The 24,224-nt window shown below is 39.6% G+C and overlaps 1 protein-coding gene across 2 annotated transcripts in view; it reads right to left on the bottom strand.

The window, feature by feature from the left end:
• The window catches only part of ERG (ERG, ETS transcription factor), a 65,845-nt gene extending 44,679 nt beyond the window's left edge, over positions 1 to 21,166 (bottom strand). For both annotated transcript variants that reach the window (XM_009282991.2, XM_009282990.2), the window contains exon 1: positions 21,047 to 21,166. In XM_009282991.2, the coding sequence (XP_009281266.1) occupies positions 21,047 to 21,064 (18 nt within the window). In that variant the 5' untranslated portion in view covers positions 21,065 to 21,166. The remainder of the gene's footprint in view (positions 1 to 21,046) is intronic.
• Between the last annotated feature and the right edge of the window lie 3,058 nt (positions 21,167 to 24,224).

Raw genomic sequence — 24,224 nt, forward strand, 5'->3', positions numbered from 1 at the left:
GCCAAAACAGCTGCCCCAGACCAGACACCAATCCCATTCTAGGCATGCAATCCTATCCCTTCCATGTTTCCTCTTAACATGTTTGGCATCATGGGTAGCCCCAGCAGTTTGAATGGGATGTCTTCAAGAATTACTGCGTGTTTACTGGAGTTGGTCATCTGTCCAGAACTAAAGGCTTTGCTTGAACACGGTAACTGCCCTGGTACTTTGGTTTTGGTAACTTTATTGAGAAAATTCTTAACATAAAGATACCACATGATTTTTTTTGGCCTTACTCAAAAGATTTGTCCAGTGTTATCATGAGGGTAATATTTGCAGCTCTTTTTCCTACCGTTTAGCCAAAACTACAAGATCATACATTACATTTATACTAAGTTTAATATTTATTAACTGTGGTGGGTTGATCTACCACATATATATTTGTATATATAATTATATATGCCCATTATATATATATACACACGCATAAGTATATGTAAACACACACACATTTTTAGATAATCCCATCCTCAATCTCTGAACAAGTTTTTAAAGTAAGAATAATTCAGGCTTTAAAATACTTTTCTCTAAGGCATACTATGTACCAAAGACAAACTCATCAGCAAAGTGATGAGAAATGTATAGGAAGGAATGAAGAGACCTTTACAGCCATTGCACTGATGAAAAAATTAAATATTAGGGGTAAAACCGAAAAGAGAATCCAAATTAGTTTCCTCTCCAATGAACCTTTGGTTTTTATGAATGCCTAACAGCGATAGGGAAATAACACTTGGATGATGGCCATGAACTGAACTTCTGGGTGACCCATCACTTCCTTGTAGTGCCTCCGTGTATGGTGTTTGTGCACGTGTGCACACGTGTGTGCCATGAACAGGTCGCTCACTTTCTGTCTGGAAAGACTGCAGTTATGGGGGATCTTAGCTCCAAATGTAGTATTAGCTACCCCAAAGAAATCGTGGGAAAACAAAAGGGTGTTCACTGGGCGTGTGGCCCATTAAATCTGGCTGGTCCCCCCAAACCAGCAGCCAGGCACGGCAATCAGCCAAGAGAGAGTGAGGGGGAGCCGTTCTCGGGCATCTGCAGAGCTGCTTTCCTGCAGCTCAGCTTCTTCCTCAGGGACCCCCTGGAGCTGGAGATCCTCTTCCCTGCTGCATCAGGCTGACAAGGTCTCAGATGCTCCCTTATGTTCACCTTCATACACATTTAAAATTCTCACCTTCCTATTTAAAGAACACTTATCACATTCAACATTTATCAATTTCCTTGCTTGATAGCTTTTGCAAACACTGCTTAAGCCATCTTTATTTGTACGGATGTTTTTATTTACTTCCAAGTGTATTTCTGTTGATATTTTTGACTGACTTCTCTGCATTAGATAACTGGAATTAAAATGCAAATTGCTATTGCTTTTTAGAAATTCACTACTTTAAGAGTGCTCTCCTTTTTTGCATAACACTGTAACAGAAAGTCCTTTGTTTACATTAGTTTCCCTTCCTTTTCCTCAGCCACCTTTTATTCTGGATCTTCCATGTATACATTGAATATATACATATATAGTATGACATGCTCCTCATGGTATTCCCCATTTCACGAGCATATGGAATATTCCTCAGATGGGTAATCTTTCTAAATTCAGAATGAACTTTCCAAGTATGCCCACTGTGTATGTAAAATATGACTTCCTGTCACGATAACCTTTACAGTGTATAGCCTAACATACTTTCCTATAATTGTTTATAATGAATATCTTGATTCATACTTCAGCACACGTTATTTTAGTCATTTGCCACAAAACATGACTAATGAAATTAATACGGGGTTGAATGTCACAGTATTAAGTCATTTCTGTGTGTGCAAAGATTAACACGGGGGAGTGCTTAGTAAAATAGCAATAAAGTTAAGTGCGTTCTTATGTTTAAGCATATTTAACCTGCTCTGCTGAACCGGTATAAAGTAAGGATATTCTTGGTTTAGCTCAAACATTAGCTATGAGATCAGTCAAAGAGACTGGTATGGGTTTAGATATATTACAATTGGAGAGGTAGCCAAACCAATGGATCAGAAGAAAAATGTTGGTTTGTACCTATGACAGACAAAGGTTGGAGCGTAAGTTCTTTGTTTGTCCCCAAACAAAACAAAACAGAACAACAACAAGAAACCCTTACATACACAAAAAAATTTGCTTTGTGACACTCAAAAAAAATTTAATCCCAGTTACACCTGTGGTTTTACTTTTAAATTGAGCTATTACTTTATTTAAGCAATGTCTTTCTAAACAAAATCACCAGTCCAAAATTACAGAATTTAAACAATTATTTTAGAAAAGTTTTGACTTTTTTCATTCTTTTTCCCTTTTTTAGGAGAACGGCATCAGAAATTCAACCTTTTATTGTGAAACTTGTGGCTCTGCAACCATGTTTTCTGCTGAATCTAGTATGCAGCAGAAACAGGTTGTGGCCCATTTCTAATTGTAGATGTGAAGAAGGAAAGGAAGATGCATGTGGCGCCAAGAAAAATCCTGCAGTTTTTCCCTGTAGCAGTATTTCTTCTGAACTAGTGATTACCAACATTATCACTCTTACTAAAACCATGCCCTGCAGCTCTGATATTGACTGTATTTTTCAACGAGCCCTGAAATGTCTTTATATACTGTACGCTACGCCTTCAAACATACAGGAGAGGTATGCGGGCTGTTTCTCTTTTATTGTTTCCCCAAACAAACCCATTTCCTACAAGCTGTTCCCATATCTTTTGTGCCACGTCCAGCTTCCCAGAAAAACAGCAGGAAAACAAAGTGTGAACTCAAAACAACCCATTTCCACAGAACAATGTGCCATACCAAGGAGAGAGCGAGCTAGAGGGGGGAGGGCTGCGGAGAGGGGAAAGACTGAGAGAGAGAGGGAGAGAAGCTGTTTTGATGCTGCCAAGGGCCTTAAAGTAAAAAGGAAGGAGGAACTTTTAGAAGTCACAGAGAGGAAGAGTTGTGTAACTGTAAATATGCAACAGGCAAGTTGCCAACTATTTCAAAGGATTTGAGGTTTCAAAATCATCGAGAAGGCTAACTGATTTGCACTCTGGGTTTTGAGCTTCCAGGAACACCTTTATATGTCTGAGGGCCAGAAACTACCATATCTTTTTATAGACTACTCAAGCCATACTTGGTCATAATTTCAAGTTGAATCAGTAAGGAATGTAAACAGACACCATTTATGCTTCTCTGCAATCTCATAAAATGAAAGCATGGACTAAATAAAGCAAAATGATACATGTCATTCTGTAAGAAGGGAAAACCAGAAGATCATGTTGATTTAGTTCCTGGCTGCCCTGAGCAATCTCCAAAGTTCCCGGTATTCAGTAAACCAAGAAAACCCATACACTAAACTCCCACAGGTATAACGCATATCACTCATTGAGACACATAGGATAAAAGTCAATGATAAATGTCACCGTGCCATTTTTAAATCCTGTTTCCGTATTTGGCTTGTCAAGGATATAAAAGCAGAAAGAAGGAATAAAAGTAAATAAGGAACAAATTATTTTAGCCTTGCTGTCCATGACCATTATGCAAGTAAGAAAGAAACATTTGTAGAATCAGCACAACAACTGGAATGCTTTTCCCCAAGCTTTGAAATCTTCAGGTACAGAGACACTGCTTTTGCAGTGAAAAAATGTGGTTCCTTTCTTTTTTCTCTTTATAAAAGATGCAAAACACAGACTTTGCAATCACTTGCAATTAAAACCCACAGTCCAAAACACTACCATGTGTCAGCAAGACCTGGCATTACCATGAAAGGTGTACTCTACAGAGAAGGAGATATGGGGCAACACTCATGCCTCGATGTGCTGACTTGCTACTGTGGACTTCGAAACTGCCACGGTCTGCAGCAAAAAGGACCTTTCAAATGCCTCAGTAGTATTTACTAACCATGAATGTTATGCAGTGCTAGATGCAAGAAAGAAATGGACTCTGCCATCTTGGGCACAGAACTAAGGCAAAGCCATAGATAGACCTTATCACAAAATGCTCACAGCTAACACAGAAGGAACACAAGCAGAGGGAAATAGATACAAAGCACAAGTTAAGTGCGTAGTGTGACCGTCACAGTTCTGCCAATTTAGGTCAATTTGAATGAGCTGTGCAGAAGATAATAAAAAATGAAAGGCTACTATGCAAGGCAGGCAAGAATTGGAGTGGAGGTGAAGAGAAAAGACTGAGGAAGGGGGAAGGAAGAACAAAGGGTTATTCAGCATGGTCTGGAGCAAGCCCAGCTAAAACCATACAAACTACTCATCCCTGTCTGGGCTCCTTCTGCAGCTGCTTTCTCTGGCTCTGCTCTAGCTGATCTCCCTCTCTGTGTCAACATCATGGTGGCAAGGGGGAAACTGGAGGAATCGCTCCACTTTTGGATACCCTTTCACTGCCCAGGACCATCCCTGGACCTCACAGTGGGGAGAACATGCAGGAGCAAATGCAATGTGTGGTACTGACAGTGCCCCCCTGCGCTCCCCCATCAGCCCCGAACCCTCCCTGCTATAGATACCTGTGCAGGGTAGGAGGGAATATCCCTGCAGGCTCCTGCTGGGGCAAATTCCCTAACGCAGCATGTCCCACCAAAGGGAAGATGGCTCTCACCCCTCATGTGCAGAATCCTCCTGCCCTATTGCAATGTTGGGGCTTGGCTTTTGATAATGTCAGGAGCTGCCAACAGCTGAAGTAAGCCAAAGGCAACAGTAAGTCGATAAGAGCACTTGACATGAGAGCAGGAAGGTGGGCTTTTTATGTTTTATTTTCCCTCTGAGAGCCTGACAGACTGGAGACTGGAATTTGACCAAGGAAAGTCTTAAAGTTTTCTTAATATATCATTCAATTCATCTGGAATACATCCAGCTAATGAGGCTTTTGTAGTTGTGGGTGTTCATACATTTGCAAGTCAGGCAAATAATTACGATGCACACATACACGTAGGTGCCCAGCTTCAGGTATCCATGTTTGAACTAGGCATCTGTTCAAAGCATGAATTTCTCAAGACTGTAATTCTGCAGCCAGACAAATACAAACTGATTGCTGAGGATTTCAAACAGTATTTTTTCCAAAACAAAATTATTTTAAATTGTTCAATGTGAAGTAGTTTTGCTCCATCAGAGTTAACAGAAACACATACTTGGTTTTACTAAGAGAATGCTGACTCTTCTGAACGTCTTTTAAATACATCAGAGGTTTCTGAACTCTTTTCTTATAAGATACTTCCAGTAACACTGAAATCGAAAACAGATCTTTAGAAACCAACTCTTTTGTAAGAATATGGAAAACAGATCTAAGGCTTCAGGAAGATTTTTGCTTCCTCATGTTGAGTATTTCATCACTGACCAGGCATGTTTTAAAGCTGTTTATTACCCTCTGAAGCTTCAGACTTCAGTCACGACTGTGGAGGAAACATTTGCTAGAAACGTTTAAAGTTCCTGCCACATCTTCTTGTATTCTACTTTTTCTCCAAATAGGCTTTGTATGTTGAGTACACTAAATATTACGTCACATGCACAAATAAGTATTTTTTAATCAGTTATTTGAAAATTCAGTTCTTACTTATGCAGTTTTCGAAGTCTGGAGTTCCTGACTCTGTATTTCTAGTACAATTCCTGAGGATACTTTCCTAACTCTTACAATATTTTTTAGGTGTCAGTGAAATCATCAATTCTTGCAAAGAAAACTACACTAATTTTAAAACTTGGTAGCTAAAAATTATGCATTCCACACTGATCTTTTATATGAGCACTTCTACTGACATAAATAGAACTATTTGTAAATAGGAGCTAACAGCCTTTAATTTACAGATATTTCTCAAAGCACTAGAACAACTTCAGCATTAACTGAGCTTTGTGGCAGCCTATGAAATTTTAGCAGCTGAGTAGTATAATGTCCCCTTTCACGCCAGATTAAAAGTGCAGAGAGGTTAGTAACGGCACCAATTCTGTGGGAAATAGAAAAGCTCTGAATATCACAATGGAAGTGTCTCAGGATGGGAACCTGAAAAAAAGCAGCTGTTTTGAAAATACATAGTGATTTTTTTAAGTCACACTCTGGATCTGTGGATTTAACTGAAAAGCCTCTCCTCCAGTCCTCTGCCTGAGTCATTAGCCATCAGATCATGCACGTACAGAACCTGCTCTGACTCACCGGTGCTGCATAACTCTCTGCTCCCACTGAGCTTACAACACGGGAATTAAAAAAGGCAAAATGTCCTGTACTTAGCGAGCAACAACAGGAGTAATTAGCAGGCTATTGGTTATACAAATAGGAGGGGTTTGGACTTTTTTTCCTCCTGTATTTTCATTATTCAGAGGGAAATATTTTCCCATACTAGCAAGGTACTGAAATTTGCAGATTTCACACAGTGAACTGTGTTTCTGGTGGAAAGGGGTGCAAGATGTTTGTGTGAAGATGCAGGAGACAGGCAGTGTGAAACCAGCTCTGTCCTTCAGAAACGTGTTTAGAAGTTGAGGGCAACTGAGGATTACATAAAGCAGAGAAAAGGCAATCTGAGTGAAAAGGAAACAGAGGAAGAGATGAAGTAGCCCTAAAGGAGATCAAAGAAATCTAGAGAAGGAAAGAATATGGATGATTAAAATATAGGCTGAAGTCTTTGAGACTGGAGGATTCTGCTGGTGGCTGGAGCACTGGGAAGGCATTGAGTGCAACAAAGTCAGCCAGAGAAACTGAGAAAATAAGAGGCAATTGAGGTAATGTTCATGAGGACTTTGGTGTGCTGAAGATATCCATAGTGGCTACAATTTTTATTAGAGACTATCCATTGCTTAGCATTGTAAGACTTCAATATATGGAGACAAATGAGGTGGGTTTTTTCGGAGCAGTGTACAAAACTAACGTAAAAAAAATATTCGTTTTAGTTTAGAGATATGTTTTGACATTTGATCAGCAAACCCACAGGCTCTAGAAAGCTTAGAAAGTAAATCAGAAAGGAATACTAAAAGAGAAAGGGGGAAAAAAAGATATTGAAGGTCAGGGAATTGAACACTTCTATTGAGAGCTTCTGAATTAAATTTCCTGTCACCTAAAAGAAGATAGAAGCAGCATTTGGTATTTAGCGGACAAGTTGGGTAACAGACTGGAATAGAATGGATAGATATTAACACATTCATACTACAGCAAATACAGAAGATATAGCTTAGAAAAACACAGTGGCTGGTTGAATACATTTTTCATGCTAGTTCTGTTGGGACTTTTTAGCAGTAGGACAAACTAGGGAATCTCAGTGCGGTTTCTTTCTGAGCCAGCTGAGATCACACATTGTCTTACATGAATCTCTGACATGTTGAGCTAAGCCTTTTGCTAAATGACCCGCCCCACAAACGATATGTGTGATAAGGAGAATGCATTCACATGTATGAACTGAGGACTCCTCCTTATGTATTATTTCCACAGATGTGCTGGGACCACCGCAGGCATCACATCCCCTAGAACAGAGAGACGACTCGCTCTGCCGTTTGCTAAGAACAAGGCAGGTAGGGAAGTGCTTGTCTTTGAGCTGACACAACTTGCCTGGAAAGGAAGGCATTTCCTGGTTGCAGAGAGCACCACATCCACTCCTCCGGCAGTGGTGATCTCCCAGAGGATGACAGTGGCCTTTGCACAGCACCTCTGCCAGGCCGTGCCTGAAGGGCGCAATAGAGCTCGCTGCTTCAGCTCAGCCATATTTAATAAAAGAAACTCAGGGTCTTTGCACAAAAAAAAGTCTTCTGCAACTGCCCACTGTTCTGTAAAAGCAAATGCAAATTTTTAGCTTGTACTTTGGGCTTTGGATTCTCTGTGCATTTGCCTAATTCACAGGAAAAATCCAGAACCTTTGGTTGTGTTTTGCGTAGGACTTCTTTGCTTGCAAAGCTAGACTTTTTTGGAAGTTTGGGCTTCTGTTCTCCTTTGCTTGGCCACATTCTCATTTATTTACACAAGTCTGGTGATTGTAAATGGTCTCTGAAGTACTGGAGATTACAGTTTATACTCACTGTCATGAAAATTCAGAGTATAATTACTTTGTTTTTCTTTTCTTCTAGTGTCCCCTTTATACTAAGCTGATAGTTTCAAAAACTCTAAAACTTTGTCCTCCTTAGGATACTTCATGACCCAAAGTACTTCCTTGACAGATTTTGTTTTCCCACCTTTCACTTTGTTTTTTTCAGCACTGACCGGAACTGATTATTATTGCTTCAGTTGCTTATGCAGTAGTTTGTAAATTATTTTGAAGCAAATTGCATTGTTCTTGCTTCTGCTCAGCATCTAGTTTTAGTGTCATTATCAAAGTTAGCAGTTTCATTTTCAGCATCATCCCAATCCTATTTTCTTTATCTTATCTAAGATTTTAAAAGAGTTAATTCGGAGGATTTATCAAACTTCCTTTTTAACAACTGTAGTTGCTAACTTTCATGATCCTACTGAACCTTAGGTTCCTTTGAACCTGAATTCTAGAGTCAGCTGGAAACCTAAGATTGTTAATTTTCATTTCAGCTAAAAAATTGTGAATTTCAAGGTTTAAAAGGCAGATAAGATGATCAACAATATAACATATATTATTCCCTGAAACTCCATGATTTTTAAGCTCATGTCATCATCTCATGAATTCTGAATTCTGAGTATTTTTTACTGACAAAAATTATAACATTCCTTATTGTCACCTTAATTTCAATATTGCATCCCACTGCTCTCTACCTCCACCTTGAAACTTTAATATAGAACCTTTTGCAACATTCTCCCTCGTCTTCTTATTCAACCTTCTGAATTTCTTCAAGTCCTCCTCTTTTCACTAAGGAAAGGAACAGAAGAGAAGCTATGGGAAAAAAAAAGGAAAACAATGCCTTGGGGCTCACAGACACTCCACTTAATGCTGACCTTTCTCAAGCAACCCACCAGCCCCCTTAATTGATCCCCTCCAGTGTCATAAAAGCCTTCAAGCCCCCTAAATTGCAATATTTGGAGAGAACATTGCTACTAAGATATATAGAGGTGCATTATCTTTACTTGTGATATGACAAATATTGGGTATTTTAAGATTTTAAAAAATGAGCTGAAGCTTTTGCCAGTTACTATACAGAAAATATATTTCTCCAATAGGTTAGACTGCCAGCTTTATTTCTTTACGGCTTCAGGATTAAGACTTAATATTGGACATCTGATGGCAAGAATCCATCTGAATCCCAGCTTACAAACTAGAAACATGACCAGAAATGTGTTTGACTCATTATTTTTATTAATTAAAAAGCGCACCCTAAAATTTCTGGTTACTGAGTGTTCATCTGCATCAGACCCTTAGACAAGCTACTCGTTGTATGTGAGATCTACCTCTGCACATAGGATGAGGTCAAGACCTAAGCAATACTAACACCACATGCAGCCCCTTAAGAAGCGGGTAAGCGATGTCCAGGTGGTGTGTGTAGTTCTTCTGCAGGGTCTCTGCCCTGTTGATGAGTTCAGCTCTCTTACATTGAAGCGTTCAGTTTTCAAGTCAGGCCTCAGAAAGACAGAGTACTTAAAAGCAATGCACTTTTGGTCTCCCCCCTGGCTTTTAAGCCTTTAGGGTAGATTCTTTAGTACTAGAGAGTCTTCTGTCAATGAAAACTGAAGACTTCAAGTGTTCATATAATTTAAGAAACTGTCCTTTAAGAAAACTGCTAAATATCACAAGACTCCTGATAAAAATTGTGAGAGTTGGCAAGAGTTGCATCCTCCAAGAAGCAGCTGAGACTGACAGAGATTGAGGCCAAACAAAACCTCTATGAAAGAGGAAAACAGCACTATGAAGGCCCAAGCTCAGAAAGAAACATACCTGGAATTGAATTTGGTCTGGTCTGGGTTCTAAAAGGTTAGATTAAGTATGTGATGAAGATGTGGGGGAAAAAAAAAGTGAATCTGAAGGTAGCTAAGATTTAACATTCATGCTAATTGGAAAGTATCTGGGCACCATTACGGAGAACGAATTAATGCAGAATGAGTTAAAAGTCAATAATTTACACATACATTTTATAGATTGTGCTTTACTTAAAAATATTTTTAACATCTATTTAAATGAATTTTTTAAAAAAGGTGTTGTAGTTGTCAAATCTGCAACACACTTGCCCGCCAAGCAGTTTTGCAACTGGTAGTTCATTGTTATCCCATTTTGAATGTTTAGAGCTAAAGCTTCCCCTCCTAAGTGAGAAAACAAAATGCAAAAGCATTGCATGAGCAGCAATAGTTAGCAGCAACTTTTTGTCCGAAAGCATGTCATTGATACCCATGCGAATAAAAACCTAACACAATACCATCAAACAAAAGGTCTGAAGAGTTTAAAAGGGAACGGTTACTACTTTGCAAAACAAAACCAGCCTCTGTTTCTGTGTATTAAAGATGGGAGGAAAAATACAGAAGTTGTTTTGCAAAGCTGCTGTTTCCTAGCATTTCAGCTGGTTAAAACTACAGGTTAGGAGGAAGGTACAAGAAAGAAGAGTACAGCAAAGCCACTTTGCCCAAATTAATCTCCTGTGTGACTGTCTTTCTTCAACTTTCAATTACATTATTTTACTAAACAAAGACTTTTCCTAGGAAAAAAAGATCTAACCACTTCCAATTTTCCTTACTTTTTCTAGATAGGTAGTATTGACTAAGTAAGTTTTTTTCCACATCAGTGAAAGCAGGTAAGTGGCATAGCAACACCTTCCAATTGTGAGTAAGCAGTCCATCTTCAAAAATCCATCCGAAGTCTCAGTGAGCAGAAAGTGGGAACTCTCAAGTTGATCAGCACCTTGGAAAATCAAGATCCTTATTCAGGGCTCTAAGCAGAGATTCAACAACCTAACCTGAAGGACCCTTTTTTTAGAAAATTTCAACCTGGTCCATTTAAAGACTTTCTACTAGTCTCCTTTGGCATAAAGCACCAATTATTTAGTTAGGATTGTAAAGATTTACTATGCACTTTTCCTGTCTTATTAGAACCAGTAATGGAATCCACTTACTTGAATTTCTTTGGCTCTGAATGCATACTGCTGAAGAGTATGACATCCAGAGGTTAAATTCCTGTCTACCTTTCATTTCAGCTTTATAACTGTAGTGAGTACATTTCCTTAAAACCTGTGGATTCTAAATCAGAGAATCAAAGAACTTTTAATCTCACCAGTATTTAAAAAACCCTTAAGAATGCAGCAGTAAAGTTATTAGAGTAGTCTGATGAGTAAAAGAAAACAAAAAAGAAAACTAAGAAATTGACGGGAGCTTGTAGATAGAAGTTTTCTAATGAAAACTATTTTTCAGATAATTTGTTAGTTTTGCTAAATGTTTATAAAACATAAATTTTTTTAGGATTTTTCCTGTGAATTAGGCAAATGCACAGAGAATCCAAAGCCCAAAACATATTATAAAAAATAAGCGATTTCAGTAAAGACCTTCACTGAAACATTTTCAGGAGAATAACTGTTTCTTGACCAATATTACTAACAATGCATACAAATTTATTCTTCTCACTATGTGGGAGCCCCATGCATGGGAACAAGGATGCCTTCTTTGCTGTGTATCTATCAGACAAGGACGATGATCTGACTCTCTGTAACCTTTTCCTATATTTTCGCTCCAAGTCAGAAGAAATAACATAATTTTCTGATGTCTCCCTGGATGTATGTCTCCTCACTACTTAACCTGTCTAATGCTGTACATGTGCAGACACCTCCATCCTTACAGGTGTATAAAATGTGCTGGATTTGTCTTATTAGTTCAATAAAAAGAAAGTGGGGGCGGTCACCTCGCCGTTGCAGAGCCCAGCACGATGAGGCACGTCTGCACACTCTTAATCTAAAACATCGGTGGAACAGCTCAGACGCTTTCAGTTCAGCACACATCTGTACGGTTTGATGGATCACATCTACAACGACCATTCAGTGAATACTGTGCTGCCTGCGACCCTCCACAGAGCTTGCTTTTTTGGCTGAGGCAACCCAGCCTGATTCAAAATTCACTGAAGTCAATGGATAGACTCAGCACCGTTGACAGGATCGCACTGATCCAAAGCCAGGACAGGAAACTCTGAGGAAACATAAGAGCTACCCTGTTTGTTGCCTTGAATATTTGTTTAGTGTTTTGGAATTTACTGACTAAAGCTGTGAGGAAGAAACTTGGCAGCCAGAGACTTTTGCCAAGTTGTGTTATTTTGGTTTTATCAGAACTCCTGAAATAAACCCAAAACTCCAGCGAGACTTTTGTGTTCATGCCGTAGCCTCCTTGAACTCACTCCATCCAACCGTTCAGGATCACCCTGGACTGGCAGATCTGCTGCAGTCTTGGCTAGCGAGGCAATATTGTGCTAAGAACATGATGTGCCCGGTTCTCCTCTCACTTTACATCCATCTTACACCTCTGTTGCCCATTGGATATAGTGGATCCAGTTCTGATTTACTCCAGCTTAGAGAAAGAGGAAAATTCAACAGGTTTACTGTAGAGCCCAAGACAAAACTCCCAAAGTTTGAATTTCTTCGAGTGGCCACCATGCTGTATTTCCTCTCGTTGAAACAAGCATTAACTGAAGTGGCCACGTCCATCAGTTAATCGAATGGACAGAAGCGTAGTCCCAGGTTCCACATCTCACGAGTGGCTATTTTGTTGACTAAAATTTTCAACAAAAATACACCTTTGGAACTAAAAAAAATACCACATTTAGAAGAGAACGGATGTGAAAAAGGAGCCTACGGATGATTCGGCTGGACTTTGTGTTCATTAAGAGGGTTAATACAAATGTTCCTGATTGTTTCTGTTGTTTATGAATCTCGACCTTCAGAACAGCACTGAAATGTGCTGTCTCCTAAAGATGTTCCCTACCGATATGACACACACTTTGTATTGTTTCACTGCACACAAGCATTAATATCCCAGAGGTAACCCACCCTTCTTTTAACGGCTGGTGACAGGTCCAATGGCTGAGCAAAAATCAGTTGAAGGAAAGGGAAGTCTTGTCGGAAATGAGATTAATCTTGTAACGAGTGTTCAGCCCTGATAACCCATCTGTGCAGAGAACTGCTTTAACTGGAGAGCAATTAACCTTCACCTGACAAGCTCTGTCCAACCGTTATAAACAACATTAAAGGCACAGGATCCCCCTCTTTTTTCCCCCTTTACGTAGACTAAACAATCACATTCTGAATTCCATGAAAACGGTACATGTAACGGTGCCTTGATGACAAATCACAGGAACATTTTTTAAAAGGTAATGGCTGTATGGAAATAATGTGAAAAATGGCTCTGGCCACCACTTTAGTGAGTTGATCTGATTAGTAAAAAGCAACAATTTTGAGCACTTCCAAGGGAATACCTTACGCATGAGGGAAGCTGATGTGAATACACCAAAGACTAACAATAATAAAAATGTAGGCAAGTAGATAAGAGCTGACTAACCACGTCCCAGGAACATTGCTTTTGGGACGGAGCGTCTATTTCCCCAACACCCCTACGAACCCAAAGCTAAGGGGCAACTTCCTAGAGCTTCTTCACCCGTGGCCTTGTGGAAATTACTTGTCAAAACTAACTTCAACTTGCAGAACCCATCTGCGGTAACCAGGATTTGGGTCAGGTCCCCACAGGACCAGCTCTCCTGGCGGACGGCTCCAAGCAATGCAGCCTCTGGAAGGGTCTGTAAATCCAACCTCAGATTCCCAGCCTGTTAGACCACGACATGAACTTAAACAACTGCCTTTCCTGCAGTAGTCTAAGGAGATAACTGAACATGGGTCTATTCTTCAAAGATGAAAAGGCATGATATATATGAAGCTACAATAGCAAAGGACTACTCAACTCTACGGGGAAAGGCCAAGATACCGATCTCAGTCACAGTGGCAGAAACCTGGAGTGACTCCAGGGGAATCATTGGCAAAACAATGCACAAAATTTGGGCTGAGCTCCTGAATAACTTGGGTGAAAGCCTGGCCCCAGTCAAGCCATTGGCCAAATACTTTTGACTTCATTTTGGCCAATTTCACTTCAGGTTTCGTAAATCCTCATTCATTCTATTCACGTGCCTGAAAGCAACTACCCTGAAGTTATGATTAGCAATGGAGCTTTTCTGTCTTTGTTTACTTTTATTTTGCTCTAGGTTTCTCTTTTTCTTAGCAGAAGTTCAAACATACAGGTTAGTCATGGTTTTATTTCTCTGTACAGTGAGGCAAAATTTCCATTTCAGTCATTTCTGTTATATATATATATATGTCACTGGATTGCAAGAGATGGCTGTGACTCTTTAATATATCCAGAACATGCTCTGAACTATTTGTTGGAGAAGTCCACCTCAAGGGCTAGTGAAATGTACATTTTATTTGGTGATGCATACAAATAAGGAAAGGATGCAGGCAACAAGGAGTTGGAGGGAGGTTGCTTGCTCTTCATCTGACAGAATGACAATGTATTTTGAAGCATCCTGATTTGCAGTTCTGTAAAATGCAGGGCCACTTTTCCTACCATTGCAGAAAAAACCCTGATACTTCATAGCCCAACGTAACAGCATTAGTCTTAAATTTTTACACAAACACGTGTTGTACTGTGGCTTCAATGTTTAAACAGCAACAGGCAGAACATTACCTTTATATCAAACAAGAAGGGCTTAGATTTTTTTGGTGAATTAGATATTAACAGATAGGAAGTTCCTATTGAAAGCATTTCCTGTATTGGTAGTCCCTGATTTTGGCGACTTATCGGGGTAGGAAATGAACGCAGGAAGTATCTGTCTACAGTCTCTTTATCATCAAGGTAATTGCTGTGGCAGCATTTTACTGTTTATCAAGGTAATAAACATATCGTCTAAAAAAAGATGTTTTTCAACTCTAAAGAATGAGGTTTAAAAAAAATCTTACAGGCTAGCATTGCAGTTATGCAAAATCTTCCATGTAGAATTAATATGCTGCTACTTGTTTCTCTCAGCACAACTGTAATTAGGGATTTGTCAAACAAAACATTTCCAGTCTCCTGTGGCTTTTTTCCCAGTTACAGCACTGTTTCTCTGTATCTCGCTCTCTCATCTCTCTTAAGTCAGGTAGGTCATTTTAAAGAGTTCTGCCGCTTCCCATAAATAGTTATTCACCACCCCTTCCTGCAGGTATTTGCATATACCCAGTCCTTGTAATTTGTTGTTTTATTTCCTTCCCATCTATCAGGCGCTGCTTAACCTGGCAACACATACATTTAACTAAGCAAGTCAGCTCTTTTCCTAGTGTGAAAAGGTTACGCCAGCCTAGTGACACCGTCTCCCACCCATCAGTTGAGATATACACTCAATACAAATAAACATGCATTGCAAATGAAGGGAGACATCATATCATATGCATTCCTTCCACTCATTAATTTCCAAAATCCACGATTCCAAAAGACCATTTGCCTGGACCACTATATGTGGATGATGGCTTGGTGTGTCCTTCAGCCTAGCCTTAAAAAATTGCTATTACTCATGATTCTTTTTTACCTTTTAATGTTCAATGACGTTTTATGACAACAATTGTCATTTTATTCATTTTACTTTGAAACAAATTAGACTTATGACATGAGAATTACCAGAAGTGGCAATCACTGGTTTGTACACAGTAGTTATTAAAAACCATTACTAATATTACTTGTTTATTACCAACTAATATCCCTTTCCTGAAAGCAATGTTTAATGTTTTTAATAGGATGACTATGTGCATAGTATAAATCATCAACACGGTGCCTAAGGATGCATGCCAAGGACAGAGGTAACTTCCTTGTGATACAGGTTTGCAACCTGAATCTCACCAGATTTCCTGAAATTTCTCCCTCTGTTCACTGAGGTAAGTTGTTTACAGGATTACACAGTCCTTTTAAGGGCGGGGGGGGATAAATTGAGGGACACAGCACTATCCAACCTCAGGCAGGCTTGGTTACAACACTTAAAATAACTCCGACACATTCATTCTTTACGGAAAGGATTGATACCTTTTTCATATAAGCGCTTCGAAGTTTCTGTATCGTTATCAGTGTTTTGAACACAGTAAACATTTCTTCTCTAATACACAAATATATATTATGGACAGCGGGATGACTAGCAGAACACATGCCATTTTGTGAGACCATTAGCTTTTCATTACTGACAATGTGAAAAACTGCTAGTATTCCTCTACTGTATAATTATCTATCAAAATAAATTAATTTTTAAATAGTTAATGATGAATCTGATAGAAACCACATTGCAGTCAATGAAAAGATTTTTGTTAACTTGACAAGGTTTGGCACTGCATGTGGTATTTTCTACTGTATCACTTTTACTTTGTTAAAATTGATAATACAAGTGATACAAACCCAATTTTTCTTTTTCTTTTCTCCACTTTGCTGATTTTCAAAATAGTTCTGTTGGCTTGATTTAGAAACTTGCATTATGAAGCCTACTTCTTTTTGAGTGAACAGCATTATATATTTTTACTGGATTATAAACTGTCACTCGCAAAATAAATCCCTTCTTTTGGCACTCACATTTCTCAAAACTACTTCTGTATTTATCTTTCAGCAAGTCATTCTCCAAGAGCACTTGATTCTTTTAACAGTATTTCTGAAAGGCCTTTTGTAACTCATGGAACTTGCTGAAAAACATTTTGTTAAGAGATAATATAGTTCTTGTTAAGAAAAAACAAACAAACAAACCAACTCAGACAGTCAAACATACGCATTTTCCAGCTGTTGTTCCTTGCCTGAGGACTTAATTCTGGAAAGCAAAATCCTTATAATTTGACTTCAGTTTGGCATATGCAGCCACAAACCAGATTGAGTTAAATGACTGCTGATTAAAAGCAAAAGAAAACAACACAAAAATATCTTCTTCTGTTCTTATATGACTATTTCTTCCTTGAAATTGTACATTTGTATTTGAGTCAGGAATACTATTTAACCTGGAAATAATTATAGGTCTGATTCTACTGCCTTTATTGGAACAAAATCTTCATGACATTGGTGGAAACTTTGAATTAAGGAGTGCAAGATCAGGCTAAATGGTTTAAGGCACTCTTTATGTTCTTGCTTCTGATTCACCAGAGCACTCAGGTGTGTGCTTAGCTTTAAGAGGGTTGTGTCATATCACCAAAGCCAATGGAAGCATTTAGAGGCTTAAAGTTAAATATACCATTGGATCATTTGCTAACTGAGATGAGAACAAAAAGAGAATAATCTTTATAATTTTTTTAATGCAAGGATCAGAAGTACAAATTACTGTATTAGTTCTGTTGGATTCAGTGTAGATGCAGTCCTCTAAACAAAGACTTAAACATTTCCATACGCCAAGAACAGATTTATTTTTTTTTTTACTGTCTCCAGCTTTCCTTGGATTTAGAAATATTTGAGTGAGTTCTTAGATCTTCTAAAGAAAGTGAGAGAAAAGTAGAACTATAGAGAGAAGCACAGACTAAGATTCCTACCAAAAAAAAAATCTTGCCACTATATACTGCTTTAATCAGTATATTCATACTCTTTCAAGCCTTAGAAACCACAAAGATTCTCCTGTCCTTTATCAAATACACAGACTTTTTCTCCCAGAAGTCATAGCTTCCATGTGACCAGCACATTAGAAATCAGTAATAAAAAGTGGACATGCACATATTTAGAAGTAAATTAGAGTAAAAGAAATATCCACACGTGTAATCAAGAAGTCATTGTAAAGTCAAGATAACTTACTGAATAGCTTTTCTAAGAATAAGTATAATTGCATTGGCAGGCAGGGAGAGAAATATAACAAGGCTTGCTACATGGCACGGAAGTAGAATTCTAGTTGCATTTTTCTATTTAATGTTCTTTCCTCCACTATAGGATAATGGGGAAAAAACCAAAATTACCTTCAGGATAAGTATTTTTACTTCATCCCAAGGTAATACTTAAGTAATTTTTGCTCCATTCTATTAAAAAAAACACCAAAAAAGATGGATGCCTAATTCAGAAGCCTCTGATATTTTCTAAAATTGTATTTATAGTAACTAGTGGGACGCTTATAATTAGCAGTGCTGTATTGATTTGATAGTCTTCAGCGTCAGTGCCCTGCACCGTTGTGCTACTGCACCTATCTGTCAGGTACTCCTTGTGCCAGAAGGAAACATGTCGCCTTATTGCTGAAATCCTGACTGTTGGAAAAAACTTGTAAAAAACATTTTATCCTTCAAATGCCAAAAAACATAACAGTGAGATTAGCCATGTGCACACCAGGTATAGGGAAGCGAATATCAGCCCCCTGACTGCGTAGTGAAACCAAAATCCTGGCTGTGGAGGCGCACACCTTCTCCCACCACTCTCCCCTCTGCAGTTTCTTACACCGCCCCTCCACAGGAGCCGGCCCTGCTCCCGGCCAGAGGGAGAGGTCCCCCGCCTGAGCAAGGGTGGCCGCTCTTATGGCATAAAGGTCAGAATTAAAGTAAGCCATCCGTGTCAGAGCCTAGGAAAAAGGCACTGCTGCGTCCCCTTTCTTAGGAGAAACCTTCCACCGTGGTGCTTTCCCTCTCATGGGGAGAAGGGGAAGAGGGCAGCAGAAGGAGGGCAGGGGATGAGATGAGACCTATCTCCCAGTAAAGCCACGCTCGTGACGTCAACCCCAGTGCCAGAAAACTTACACAAATGCTTGCCCTCACAGATACCAATTAGCCCCAGTTAAGCCAGCCTGATTTCTCATGAGCCCCGAGCGTCCCATGGGTCTGTCTGCAGGTTTGTGCTAAGAAAAGGATGAATCAAAGTTCTACTGGAAGGCCACCTTTGCATGTGTGTACGTTTAGAGCAATTTCTATCCGGTTATGAACAAATACATAGCCATTCGCAACCCAGTTTTGACATTAATGACTCCACAGCTTCCCTAAAGAAGAGAGTGAATTCCCGGCACAGAGACCCCAGATAAGGCTTTCCACCTTCCTTGGCCACAGCTTCTTGTTGCCTATGCTGGGATAGCCGGGCTACCCCTTGCCAGCAGACAACACAGGCCATTATATTGAAATTTCAAAAAACATTTGCTAAACATAACTGTTTAGCAAAAGCACAAACATCCATTTGGCCTTCAAATGGCATTTCTTTATTTTGGAAACCTCTCAGTTAAATGACTTCTTTATGTACTCAGTATAGAAGAGGAATTGAATCTCTTTGGACTGGCTTAGCTTCATGTCAGAGTACATTTCCTGCATCTAGAGTACAAAGCACCTGTCATTTCTTTCCAGTCATTTTACATTTTGCACTTGCATAAATAAAATCCTTGCTTCAGAATATAAGGCCTTCCCAGCACCCTGGGCACCAAAATCCTCAATGTTTTGGGGTGCCTATTTCCCCCTGCAAGTTTCACACTCCCAGATGAGCAGACAAAAATGTACGTTTTTCCACTCAGGAGGCTTTGCTGACTGCATTGCATTAACAGGCTGCGTAATACACAGCTGCACACAGTCGCTTCTCACCTTTGTAAGTGTAAGGTGGAGGTAAAATAATAACGATGAGATACTGTTTACAATCATTTACCCTATTATAATTCAGCCAACACAAAATATCAAAAAATAAATAATAAGAGCTCCGCAAAATGCATACAACAGCTAATGTCATTTTACCATCATTTTTGAAAAAAAAATTCCCATCAGCATCGACAGTGCATTCTGATTAATAGACGCAAAAACCAGCGTTACTATCTCAGCACATAGCCCTTCTTTTAGCAATGCAAAACTTGACTCCCTGAACCTCAAGATTTTCATAAAGCGCCTGTCATGTCCTGTGTGCTCTGAAATGTGCAGCAAAACCAAAGGGAATTCAGCTGTTTCAGGAGCTACTTAACATGTAATAGATACTGGCCAGCAATGCAGAGGAGATTCAGATCTTTGTCTCCACAGATAACCTCTTGAAAGCATCAGCGATTGCAACAAGAGAAAGTTCATTAGTTTTTCTAATCACATTGTCTTCAGGCAAGACTTTCAGATTTCAAAAACTATAACAAAAAGCATCAAATCATCTTTAAAATGTAAACATCTAAGCAGAAGTTACTGAGAAATCAAACTGCAGTTCCACTTAGCTAATGGCCAGGCACCTCTGCTATTCTGTATCTCTTACTGAATCTCTGGCATAATTAGAAAAGTACAGAAATACACAATACCACGAAGAAAACAAATACCTTGATCCCAAATCTGATAATACAACGCCACAGTCTCCTCACTGTACATGCTGTTTTGCTCTTTACGTAAAATTAGTTTCACTATCACAAAGCGTTTAGTTACAGTTATACTTCTGCAATTAATCACAGCTATTGCTGTATCTCTAACTGCTATCTATTGCGACATGCAGAGAAGCAAAAACTAAATAGATAGATAGACATATAGATTTATTCAACTTTCTAAGTGACACAACCTGAAAAACTCTGCAAAGTCATTCGTAAAAAAACAAACCATGCACCAAGATCAATTTATAAGCCAATAAGAGAATTTTATTGTCAAAAAAATTAAAACGAAAAGAACACACCCATGAGATTTTGCCGCCACCATTAAAATAACATTCAGAAAGGTCCCGAGTATCAGGATAAGAGTTTCTAGAAAAGCAGATAATTAACACCTGCATGAGAGAGAAACAAGAGCTGGTGCCTCTCATTCCCGCTTGCTAATATTTGTGTCCCCATCAACAAGAGAAACATTTAAAAGTATCCAAAAGGTTAGTGTTCTTAGGAACCCCTTCTTTCCTTCCAGTGCACACCCTCTCCCCTTATGGCAGTCCGCAAACACATCCAAGTTGTCAGAATGATACCTACAAGAAATTTCAGAAGCTCTCATAAAAGGGCTTCGCATATGCAATCCACAGCACTGAACAGTGAATTTAAAAAAACCAATTTTTTTTCCGAGTTTGAAGTTTTTAAGCCTTGCGGATGGTTGGAGTAGGAAAAAGGAAATTTACTAGGCAGTACAAAGGAAATCTTGTTGTCCTCTATTGTGGCAGTGGGGGTGTTGCCCAATTCTAACTTATCTAGGTTGATAAAGGAAACCAAAGAACACGCCACTGAAAAGAAGTCCAACAAAAAAGGTACCCCTTTCTTACCTTAATAGTGCTTGCCATAATGTGATCAAGATTATTGATCTCTAATATTTGCTAATAATAATTATTGCTTCGCTCTGACCAGAAAGAAGTTTTGATGAGGTTGTTTAGAGCGGATGAGATTGTGCTAACTCTGGGAAATGAAGTCAGCCAATGGCAGGAAGAGGTTTCTATTGGTCCTGGCCACTGCAGCTCGAAGAAACAGGATATTTGGGAGCGAAGAGATAAGAGTCCTAAAACAATGTTGTTTTTCTTGATGATATGTGACTAAATTTTTTTAATTTTTTTTTTTTTTACAAAAAAGTCAATTGCCTGTGACTGCCTGGGCAGGTGTGATTTGATGTGCAGTAAGTGTGACAGGCCACTTTGAGGCAGGATGCAGATGTCAGATGAAATGGGCCAAATTCGGCACTAGTTTCATGCAGTTTACCCACTGGGGAATTGCTGATTCAGGGCCAAAGTCAGACTTGGTATAAGCGGGTGTAACTCCAAATATGTTAATGAAGTCTAGCCCCACTTACACCACATCTATATTTGTCCATTAACTTCATTCCTGGATTCTTGAGCTATTGACACTTTCTAGCCTATCTGATCTAGCACTTTTTTTTTTTTCTCAGAGAAGCAGCAAGTAGACTGGAGACAATCGTTTCTTTTTGATGCCTATTTCTTACTGAGGAAAGGAAGTCACAAAGACATATGTTTTAAAAGCAAATGCCTGAATGCCATAAACAGTCTTAAATTTTCCACACTCTTCCTTTACTTCACAGCTCTATCCACGCATGAAAATGAGATAGTTTCACTGGCAGTTCCCTTCCCAGCTGGAGTGTGATGGTCATTTTTTATTCAGTGTTATATTTTCATTTGTCCTTTTGTAGCACTTGGCAGTCACAGGGCACCCCAAAACTACCAGCTGTGCAAGCAAAATATCATTCCTGTCCCAGACCCTTGCTTAGGAGTGTTGAACTGAAAAAAAAAAAAAGGATGGGAATAAGAAAGGCCAAGTGTTTCCACAGCACCAGCCAGCGTAAAAGTCCACATGGAATGAACCACTCAGGATCCAGTGCCGGCACAACCCTCTTGCTCTTACGAGTCTCACAACATTTTGTGTTTTTGTAAAAGACATAGTTCCTAGCGTCAAGAGATTCTGAGCTTTCAGCTAGAAGAGAAAAGCTTGAAAATAGGACCCTCAAAAATGAAAGGAAAAATTAAAAGAAGTCAGAATGTATTAATTTTTTAATAAGCTTGCAATTTTTACAAGCTGGTCCTACTATAACCAGTTTATGATTTCTCAATGCTTCCTATAACAACATCAAACCATGGACATGCTGCTTGAAAGCACTGCATCACTGGGCAGATAATTCCCACTGTTATAAGGTCCTGCCCTCTGACCAGGGACTCTGGTATGATAAAAAAGAACAAGAAATAGCGATGGCTTGTCATAGCATTATTTAGTGGAGGCAGATGACCTCACCCTCTCCCAATGCCTTCCTCTCCTGCTCCTTAGGAAAAGAAAAGGAAATTGGAGTGTTGTTCTGTAACTGGTGATGACTGCTGGCATTTGGTATGCATTTTTTCAAATGGCACACAATGACAGCGGTAAGTCCCAGTTCGCTCTTCCCCTCCTATCCTGACCCGAAGAAGGTGAAATGCGGCCATGCACTTTTCCAGAGATGCACCCGGAGGACATGAAGCGCTGCCTGCTGGGGCCTCGGGCATTCGTCCCGCAGGCGCTGCTCCATTTCACGCAAGGCAGGGCAGAGGAAAGGCTCGTCCACCCACCCCTGCTAACGAGAATGGCTCTGCCACCCACTAGGTCCTGGGAAATCCTCGTTTCCAGGTGTCCCATGGGGACCGCAGAGCTGGAAATCCCTGAACACAACGGAGTGACACAGGACCAGTGCAATCGGGATCTGGCAGAGCCGCCCCTGGGGAGTCCCTGTTTCAAGCTTAGCGGTGTGTCTCCCAGTTGGGCCTGTATCCCAACTCATCTCCAGCTGCCTCGCAAGCCTCAGGGCCTCCTCAGCCAGCCCAAGGGGCTGAGCAAGCTTCCAGCAGACTCCAGATCCCGACGGAGAAACTGGGAAGGGGAGAGCAGACACCCTGCTTTTCCTCCCCGCTCTGTATCCTCAGGTGCCACAGGATCAACTCCCTGTACAAATTCAGCTTGAGCTTATAGTTTACTTTAAGGAGCTCTGGTTTCTTCCACTGCAAAGATGACTTCTGGTCACTTCAGAGCAATCCAGAGCCAGCACTGCTGTGCAGTATTTTATATTCTCCATTAGTTGATTCATATAGAAATCCAGTGTTGCGCTGCTGAATGTCTTCTTGCAGTCTACATCCACCGAATTACTGTGCTTCTGCAGAGTAGGTAACTTCTGGTAACTTTCCTATTTTCATTACGAACAGTATGAAAAGAAAGCAATTTACAGTAATTGTATTTCATGGGGATGTTGATTTCCTCCCTTTTCATCTCCAAACAATGAGCAAGACAGCCAAAAGATTAGAACCTTTTTCTTGCAATTTCAAAGCATTGTATAATGTTTCAGTTGGGTGACTTCCACTGCAGTTAAGCCCATGATACTCTGATTTTTTCTCAAATATATTGAGAGGCTTGAAGTATCAGTTCCAGCTCTCCAGCGGATGGGATCTAAGAAGTTCATTCACAAGCAGGTTTTAGTAATGATTCTTCTCCAGCCTACCTCCATATAGACGAACCTCCTCTTGATTTATATAGGGCTTTTGGAAGCATAAGGCAGGCAATATCAGACTCTGCTGAGCTCTATTATTATTATATAAGTTTTACACAGCCCACAGCCCAGTAAGGATTTTGCCATTTTAAACTGGCACACATTCTGTGCCAAAGAATTCAATGAAGTTTATTTGACTTTCAAGCTAATACCCACAGGCAGATTTCTGAGTGCTTACGCTTATGTCGATCCAATTGCAAGACAGAGTCTTGGTATTGTAAGGAAAGGAAAATATTGGGTTATCAAATCACCATCATCCAGTTGCAAAAGAAAAATAGTACAAACACTTCTACTATTTTTCTCTTTTCTGCATTTTGTTAAGGTTAAATAGAAAGAAAATATGTTTTTGTTATGTTAGGCAACTATGTGCTATTGTCTGAAATAACGCTGTGTGAGTTTGAAAAAATGCAGCTTGGTCAACAAACAGAATGAAA

Source organism: Aptenodytes forsteri, unplaced genomic scaffold, assembly GCF_000699145.1.
Source record: "Aptenodytes forsteri isolate BGI_AS27 unplaced genomic scaffold, ASM69914v1 Scaffold2, whole genome shotgun sequence".
NCBI lineage: Eukaryota > Metazoa > Chordata > Aves > Sphenisciformes > Spheniscidae > Aptenodytes > Aptenodytes forsteri.